The sequence below is a fragment of the Octopus bimaculoides genome, chromosome 18 (assembly GCF_001194135.2).
Source record: "Octopus bimaculoides isolate UCB-OBI-ISO-001 chromosome 18, ASM119413v2, whole genome shotgun sequence".
In the NCBI taxonomy this organism is placed as follows: Eukaryota; Metazoa; Mollusca; class Cephalopoda; order Octopoda; family Octopodidae; genus Octopus; species Octopus bimaculoides.
The window spans coordinates 48,710,028-48,719,301 of NC_068998.1; the positions used below are offsets into that span (position 1 = coordinate 48,710,028).

The 9,274-nt window shown below is 37.2% G+C and overlaps 2 protein-coding genes across 2 annotated transcripts; one reads left to right on the plus strand and one right to left on the minus strand.

The window, feature by feature from the left end:
* Positions 1 to 207: 207 nt before the first annotated feature.
* Positions 208 to 1,455, minus strand: LOC106877808 (zinc finger protein 239). Its single transcript, XM_052974269.1, has 2 exons — positions 1,226 to 1,455; positions 208 to 1,075 (listed from the first exon to the last, which is right to left on the minus strand). The coding sequence occupies exons 1-2, from the start codon at positions 1,453 to 1,455 to the stop codon at positions 208 to 210; spliced, it is 1,098 nt and encodes a 365-aa protein (XP_052830229.1).
* A 1,457-nt stretch (positions 1,456 to 2,912) lies between these two features.
* LOC106877799 (uncharacterized) lies at positions 2,913 to 6,542 on the plus strand. The gene is made up of 2 exons (XM_014926817.2): positions 2,913 to 3,698; positions 6,241 to 6,542. Exons 1-2 carry the CDS (start codon positions 2,999 to 3,001, stop codon positions 6,522 to 6,524), a joined length of 984 nt encoding a protein of 327 aa, XP_014782303.1. The 5' UTR covers positions 2,913 to 2,998; the 3' UTR covers positions 6,525 to 6,542.
* The last annotated feature ends 2,732 nt before the right edge of the window (positions 6,543 to 9,274 follow it).

Here is a 9,274-nt window from a genome sequence, read left to right on the forward strand (position 1 = left end):
TGTTACCCAAATTTACTCAACGTATTGTTTGGCTCCAAGCTATCACAGAAGACACTTGTCCAAGGTGCAGTGCAACAGGACTGAATCTGAAATCACGACTGTAAGGCAAGTTTCTTAACCACACAGCCATCACTAATAAACTTCTTATAATTAGTTTGTTGTTGTCCAATAAACTTCAATTTGCAAGAGAAGGGTTTCTTCCACACTTCAGTTTAAGGGCTTCCCTCCAGAATGTATTCGTTCATGTCTTTTTAAAAGAGTGCTTGTGATAAATGATTTCTCACAGATGTCACAGTGATAGGGCTTCTCTCCAGTGTGAATCAGTTTGTGTCTGTTTAAATCGCTATTATTGACAAAGGATTTCCCACAAACTTCACAAGGACAGGGTTTTTCCCCGGTGTGTCTACGTTTGTGACTTACAAGATCAGAATTCCGATTGAAGGATTTGCCACACATCTCACAAAGATAAGACTTTTCTCCTGTATGTATCTGCTTGTGGACGACGAGAGTTGAATTTTTACAGAATGCATTGCCACATATATCACAGCGATATGGCTTTTCTCCCGTATGTATTTGCGTGTGGCGTTTTAAATCATGATTTTTAAGGAAAGCTTTCCCACATATTTCACAAGGATACGGCTTCACTCCGGTGTGTATTTTTTTGTGCGTATTCAAGTGGCCATTGGTGAGAAAGGCTTTTCCACATACCTCACAACAGTAAGGTTTCTCACCAGAGTGCATCAGTACGTGTATTGTAAGTTGTGAATTCACATAGAACGACTTGCCGCATATCTCACAGTGATAAGGTTTTTCTCCAGTGTGAACTCGCTCATGACTTTTTAAATCACTACTATTCACAAAAGTCTTCCCACACAGTTCACAGTGATAGGGCTGTTCTCCTGTATGTCTACGTATGTGAATTGTAAGCTTGGAATTTTCAATGAAAGACTTACCACATATTTCGCAATGAAATGGGTTTTCTCCTGTGTGTATTCGTTTATGTCTTGTTAAATTACTACTATCAACAAAAGATTTTCCACAAACTCCACAATGATATGGCTTCTCTCCTGTGTGACTACGTATATGGATAACAAGAGCCGAATTATTAAGAAAAGATTTTCCACAAATTTCACAGTGAAATTGTTTTTCTCCTGTATGTATTCTCATGTGATTCGTTAAAACACTGTTATACACAAAAGACTTTCCACATATATCACAGTGGTACGGTTTCTTCTTATTGTGTATTTCTTGGTGTGTGAAAAATTCACGTTCTGAAGAGAACGTTTTCTTGCAATTCTCACACTTATATTCCGGAATTTTTCTTTCCACTGAACTTTGATTCGTGAACGTTTTAGTAAGTAAAACTTTCTCTCCGCTGCATGTCTGTGTAATTGAACCTATACCGTTGAAAACAGGTGTCTCGTTACGAGACTCCAAGTAATTCACATCTTCCATATTAATTCTAATGGAATTCTTAGAAACTGAGAGATGTCAACGAGCGTAATCTGGATCAGCTTCCTCGTCTTGGTATCACAGAATTGCGTTTACATGTCTAGAAATGCTTGTGAGTGACTTGGTCCTTTCCAAGTAGCACAAGTATTGTAGACCAAAATATTGCGATTTCTTGGTTTAAAATTGTGGTTATTGTTAACTGTGGAGTAAAATAAAATATTTTGTCTATAGTGTGCACAATCATGTGAAATGCGTGTGTGTGTGTGAGTTTTTGTTTCTTTTTTTTGACTGTTTAAAACCGACGACTAAGAGAGACAGGCCAGTTTACACACAAACTCCATATATATAGTCTTGTAGTCCTAATAAATGAGGGTTATTCACAACGTATGGTAGAAAAGTGTACAATGAGTGGATGATCACAATTCAGCAATATTCTGGATTTCAACTTGAAGGCTGTTGAAGCAGTTTTGTCCATGTTCAGCAAATTCGTGCGAAACCAATTCACGGTGTGATGTAATCTGGGGAGAAACTAAATATATAAGTAATGGAACATCGACCGAAAAACATGTTATCCACAAACATTAAACCTCAACATGAGACAATCATAATACATGTTACAGTCTAAATAAATTAGCAGTTAAATACAGATAAAAGGCGGTGCTCCAGCATGGCCACAGTCAAACGACTGAAACAAGTAAAAGAGTAGATGCTCTATAGGCGGTGCCATTTAGAATTTTCCCCACTAGAATGACACCGGTGGCATATGCTACATGTCCCTGTTAAAATTTATTGCATTCAGAAACACTTCGTTATTTAAATTTCTTCTATTACAATCATCTGCCTGTGTAAATCAAAAGCGTGACCGAGCAAAATAACTCTTGCATATCTACATGATCGTTTGACCCGTAAGAAATAGTTGTCAAACACCCTTCGAACCAGAAGCTATGTGAACTTATTCGATAGACGAGTGTTTGGTGGGGACAAAATGTAATAAATTAAATATTATTTTTAAAAGTATGGATAGCAAAACGACCCATTTTTGGTAATTTAGAGGTATTTAATTAAGAACAACGTTAGGAAAAACATAAATCGTAAGATGAATCGCTGTTTGAGTCTGCAGTAATACAATTATCTTAAGTAACAATGAAACAAGTAATGATTCTTTCGTTTCGCTATTTCAGGAAAACATGATGTGTTTATACAATCTCAATTTCTGCTGGACAGGTCGCGATTCTCTGTATTTACCGACATTTCTTACTTAAATTAACTCAATTCAAAAACTAAACACATCTACGATTATTTCAAAGTTTCCGCTGGAGATATTTTAGAAAGGGGATAGACGTCTTCTTTGACATAAAGTTAAATATACATTACAATGTAGAAATGCATGATAGTCAAAATAAATTTCGAATAAGACGTAAGTATTTCGTTTCGGTTATTCTGTATAGCCAAATTATTTTTGTATATTCCCCATTATTGTTGGTTTCATTTTAATTGACGCCGCTTTTTGCCAGGATTACCATTTTTCTTTTAAATTTTTAGCATCATGTCACCACGCGGGAGGCGATTGAGCCCCAAAACTTTATGCACCGATATCGTTGACGATGAAAGAATTATTCGCGAGTCCTGGACATTTTGTGATCTCGTTCAACATATTTCGACAAATGATAAGGCAATTGCCTGGTTGGCGAAATATAAGCTTATAAGCAATTCTGTTACATGTCCAGCTTGTGGGAACCCGTGTACAATCATCGGCTATAAGCAAGGAATTGACGGAAAACGATGGAGATGCCCAAATCATAATTTCTCTCGATCGATTCGTAAAGGATCCGTTTTCGAGAACAGTCGTCTCTCGTTGACAACATTTACATGGCTTATGTATATGTGGTCGAGGGATTATCTGCTTTTCGAAATGGGCCATGAGACAAACGTTTGTATGAAGTCGATTATCGATCTGATCCGACTGGTCCGAGAATTATTAGAACGGTTCCTAGAAGATCATCCGGCTGAATTAGGTGATGTCCCACCCGAGATTGGAGGGTTCGATTTAGAGACAGGTGAACCAAAAATCGTTGAAATAGATGTAACTAAATTTGTTAAATCTAAACGTAATGAAAAGAAACATGCGAAAGAATTTTGGATTTTTGGTGGAATCGAACGGGGAACTGAGAAATGCTTTCTAGTACCTATTGAGTATCAAAATAAAGAAGCTTTCGAAGCTGCAATTATCCGATGGATTTTACCAGGTATGGTTTATAAAATCCGGTTTCTCTTTTATTTGTATCATCTTCAATCTGCTTTTAAATTTAGTTTCGCTGGGACCATTCTTTACCCCATCCCCTCTAATCACGCCTGTCGTTCTTTAGTTTTAACGCCAATGGCTCGTTAGAATTTGTGGTGTGTTAAACTTAAAGGAAGTTAGTATCATTAAAGCGAATGGTCATCTCTGGCGGATTGGTACTAAGTATCAACGCGCCTTCTAAGATACAAACTTCTTGTTTTAAAGATATCTAAATTCTTCCATCAAAATTTCTTGTTAATTTATGTTCCTTACATCAGCTTAATAATGTCAAGTTTTTTGCTGAATATGTTATTTTCGAAATTATTTAAAGCAAAGGAAATTTATTTCCACATAAATAACAAGAGGATTTTTAGCATAAGTACAGATTAGTGCCACAGCTTTTCGTATAACTTTCTGAAAAGGGCAATTTTTTTAATGAAACTCTGTAGAAGTATGTTTGGGAGGGTATAGATTACAATTGTGTTCACATGAAACGAGATATATACATGTATGAGTGTGTATATATATATATGTGTGTGTGTGTGGCAGGCTTCTTTCAGTGACTGTTTATCAAATCCACTCCCAAGGCTTTGTCAGAGCTGTACAAGCCATGTACAGTGGTGTTGTCAGTAGGGTGCGCATCAGCCATGAGTACAGTGATGAATTTAGTGTACAGGTAGGGGTTCACCAGGACTCAGTTCTCACTCCACTCTTATTCGTCATAGTCCCCCAGGCCATAACAGAGGAACTCAAAACTGGATGCCCATGCGAACTACTATATGCTGAGGACCTTGCGCTTATTGGAGAAGATATTCCAGGTATGGAAGTAAAACCTGGAATCAAAGGACTTTAAAGTTAAGCTTCCAAAGACCAAAGTTGTTAACAAGTAAGAAGATAAGAACTCTTTCCGTTAGGTAAACGGCCCTGCTCAATATGTAGGAAAGGAGTTGAAAGTAATTCCATTCGCTGCATCCAGTGTAAGCAGGTAGATTAACAAATAAGGTCATCTTTGTATGTGGCAGATGTGCAGGAACAATAAGCACGAAGAGCACACAGGAATTAGAGTCTCTCAAATGCCCAAGAGGCTCTCTTGAGGTTGTAGATAGTTTCTCTTACCTAGGTGACCAAATTAGCAATGATGGAGGGTGTTCTGAAGGTATTGTTTCTAGAATAAGAATAGGATGGAGGAAGTTCAGAGAGCTATTACCTCCGTTGACAACAAAAGGACTCTGAGAGTGAAAGGTAGATTGTATGATACTTGTGTACAAACAGCTGTACTTTATAATAGTAAGACATGGGCTCTGAATGTAGAAGATATGCGTAGACTAGAGAGGAATAAAGGTAGTATGTATTGATGGATGTGCAACATCAGTGTGCTTGAACGACAAAGTGCAGATGTGTTGAGAGAAAAGTTGGGCATGCAAGAGAGAAGACTATGTTGGTTTGGACATGTGATGCATATGAATGAAGATAACTGTATAAAGAAATATGCCTATCACTGAAAGTGGGTGGCACCTGTGGAGGAGAGAAGCCCTGGAAGACATGGGATGAAGTGGTGAGGACCAATCTCAGGATGTTGGGCCTCACAGAGGAGATGACGATGGAGTGAAATGTCTGACGAGATGAGGTTCTGGAGAAGACCCACCCACTTCAACGAAACTGAGTTCTAGTCTCCGTTTTTAGGCCATCATATGTAATTTGAGAGAGATTCGGCTGCTAAATTTAACAGGTCAAGAGGCCAAGTAGTGGCCTTCTCATTTATTTACATACATATACTCTCACTGTGCGTGTCCACAATATGTCTTAGTTAAAGGACTGACTTGAGAAAACCTGGAATGTTCCGTCCATTCTGAGAAACTGTTAAGTTTATATTAAATTTCTAAGTTACCTCCCTTGGTACGAATTTATCCTCAGCAAACCGAACACTTTATTTGAAATATTTTGCCTCTTTTTTTTTTTTTTTACCCCCCAAAGAACCAACTCTGGAACTACTTTCCTGCCCATTATACTTTTTTCAACAGTCGTCACCTTTCAACAAATTCAAGCTGAAAGTCAATCACATTGACTTCCAGTGTTTCAGGCTACAGGAGAAATTTTATGGTTAGACATGGAATCAATGAAAACCAATATTAAAGAAATGACTAAAATTGACTGCGATTGCTGTGTGATAGAAATATATTTTTTATGATATTGAATCATTTTGCTAAAATAACACTTACGCTAACTTCAATATAGCCATGCTGAAGGCATATAGCCTAGTGGTTTGCGTGCTGCATTCATGATTGCTTGATCATGGTTTCAATTCTCTTCTGGGTGGTGCATTGTGTAGTGAGTGTTAATAGCCAAGTTTATGAACAAGATTTGATTATTTTTTTAATCAGAATCCATTTTCATTTTTGAGTTCTTGGAAAATGTAGGAATGACACAAACCTTCACTTCACGTCCTCTATAAATATAAAGGTTCACGACAGCTTTTTTTTTTTTTTTTTTTTTTTTTTGTCTTGTAGGTACCCACATTGTGTCTGATATTTGGGCAGAATATCTGGAAATTGATCAAATCCAACAAGGCATATATACTCATGAATTAATAGATTATGATTCAGAAGACACAGAAATCCACACCAGAAATATAGACAAGTTGTGGATAAGATTAAAAAAACAATTTCAAAGAAAACATATTAAATTTCTATTTCAGTCTTTCTTAACGGAATTTACATGGAGGGCTCACTTTAAAAATACTGACAAATTTGCTGCTCTAATCTATTGTATAAAACACTTGTATAAAGTTTAATAAAGTTCTTGTTTTATTTTTACTTGTAATTACTTTTAACCCATATATACCCCTGGTTGCGTTTTTGCAACGCAAAACCTACTCCTACTTGTTTGGACATAAACTCGCCAGGAAGCACCAGATGTTCGGTAGGGAGTCGACACCCGTAGCTAACAGTTGTTATTGTCCTTCTCTTCCAGATTGTAAAAGCTTACCATAACGTTTAATCTAAATACAGTGAAATTTTAAGGCTTCATTTTTTTTATGAGCACATATGGGTTAATTGTAGTTAAGTATCGAGTCTCAGGTCACTTGTGAGATCTCTGATGAGTGCTACATGTAACATGGGATCCAGTACAATCTGCTACATGATCAACTCACTGGCAACTTAACTGGTGTGTATGCATGTGATTAGGGACCACATGTGAACTTGTATCCTCACTCATAGGTTGGAGATAACTCAACCCACCCCAGGTGAATGCCACCACAAGTACAAGCAAGTTGAACCTCAGAAGCAATTTACCCACTGCATGGTACCTTGGGCAAGTGTCTTCTGCTGTAGCCCCAGACCATCCAAAACCTTGTGACAGAAACTGAAAGAAGCCCACAATTTTTTTTTTTTTTTTTTTTGAAGGGTAGACACGTTTATGGGTGATATGCTGTACTCTGTCCCTGAATGCAGGGGTCGATGTCCCATAATGCAATGAAGCAGTTCTGTAGGTGTTGATGCTGAAATTCCAGTGAAGGAGCCTTGGATCTAGGTTAGAAACCGGCTCTTCGAGAAGCTAAAATGCAAGTGGTGATATTACTGTTTGTAGTTGGGCTGCAACTAATAAAATTTGTTGATATTTCCTGTCACCAATTTCTCCTCTTTAATCTGCATTTTCAAATTCGACTGGAATCAAAATCTCTTTATTTTGAAAGCAGGTTAGCCTTGGTGACAGGAAGAGCATCTGGCTATGAAAATCCTGCCTCTAGTACCTCCCTGTCTAACCTTTACTAGCAGGAGAAAAGGTTAAACAAATGCACAAGGTGGGTGCTGAAAAGTTTCTGGCTTTAAGGGTATCGTGAAAGGCCTGGCTGGAGGCCCAAAATTCCAACTTCTTTTACGGGGCTTAAGAAACCTGAAAAACCGCTGCAATAAGTGTGTGAATCTGAGGGGGGAAATACATTGAATAAAATCACATTTATATGTAAATAAGAAACTTGTAAATTTTAAATTAAAATTTAAAAACTATACTGTATTTTGGTGAGTAGTATTTTCTAGACTGTCCAGTTAATCTTTTTTCAAGATTGATTCACCACTGAAAAACTATTTCACATTTCTAAAATTCATTACAAAATATTGTTTAATAAAAATTGTTTCTAGACATAACTTTTAATGTATCTCCTTTGTTATCCTCTGGGACAACACGATTTCTGTTTTGTCCGCTAGGACCGTGAGACATACTTACAAGCCTTCTTAGATATTTCTTTGTTGCGAGGAAGAGGAAAAAGGGAAAGATATGATGAAACAGGCAGGGCCCTTCATCAAATTTAGAAAACTATTTCATTAAGAGACATCCACAAATCTAAAATTAATGGCTGCCACATCTTTAAGCAAATAAGCAGAGTATCCATTAGCTTACAGTGTCACAGGTAAATATAACATTTGATAGGCTTTTGGTTGTAAATCATAAAACACGTTGAATCCATATTTATTCTAAGCTATAGAAGTAAATGAATTACAATGATAAATAAAAGATATGTTCATCACTGTCAATCTTTGGTGAGGAGAACAACTACTGTAGCCATTTTATCTGCTTTTTTTTAATTTTCAACCAACTTTATATTATCATTATGTTACCTGAAACAAACAGCTGCAGCCATTTTATTGTCATAACAATAAGTGGAAATGTTATAAATCACCTCTCTCCTTCTCTTGCTTTTCTCTCTGACCAGGTAACCAAGTATCTCCTTTTCATCAGCACACCTGGTAGACGAAAACTGAAAGAAGCCTGTCGTATATATGTATATGTATATATATATGTGTGTGTGTCGGTGTTCTCTCCACCCCCCATCCCCCCAACATTCCATGACAACCGATGCTGGTGTGTTCATGTCCCCGTAACTTAGCGGTCCGGCAAAAGAGAACCAATAGAATAAGTACTGGGCTTACAAAGAATAAGTCCTGGGGTCGATTTGCCTGACTAAAGGCGGTGCTCCAGCATGGCCGCAGTCAAATGACTGAAACAAGTAAAAGAGTAAAGAGTAAAGGTGTTACACAGTGGAACTGAACTCGAAACTACATGGTTGGAAAGCTAGCTTCTTAATAGCACAGCCATGCCTGCACCCATACATACTGAATAAAATATTGCCAGAGATAAAAAGAGAGGATGGTTAGAGTTTCATTTCTAGTTACATGATATTTATTTGCAAAACAGCAAAATTTGTTCCACATGTGGACTACATTTGAAAAAAATTTGATCTGCATGAAAGAAACTTTGAAGACTCTTCTAAGGTTTTTCTAAAAGTACTGAAATACAGTCAAACGATAGCTTTTACTAAAAGCACCCACTACACTCTTGGAGTGGTTGGCGTTAGGAAGGGCCTCCAGCTGTAGAAACCCTGCCAGATCAGATTAAGCCTGGTGCAGCCTTCTGGCTCACCAGTCCTCAGTCAAACCGTCCAACCCATGCCAGCATGGAAAACAGACGTTAAACAATGATGATATATATATGTATGTATATATATATATATGTATATATATATATATATATATATATATATAT

Bases quoted from the DNA above. Each gene is read 5' to 3' on its own strand.
- LOC106877808 (XM_052974269.1), bottom strand. From the start codon at position 1,455: ATGGAAGATGTGAATTACTTGGAGTCTCGTAACGAGACACCTGTTTTC. The intron at 1,076-1,225 runs GTACCACTGTGA...CCATATACGTAG, and splicing joins ATACACAATAAGAAGAAACC to TCACACAGGAGAGAAGCCAT.
- LOC106877799 (XM_014926817.2), top strand. From the start codon at position 2,999: ATGTCACCACGCGGGAGGCGATTGAGCCCCAAAACTTTATGCACCGAT. The intron at 3,699-6,240 runs GTATGGTTTATA...TTTGTCTTGTAG, and splicing joins TATCCGATGGATTTTACCAG to GTACCCACATTGTGTCTGAT.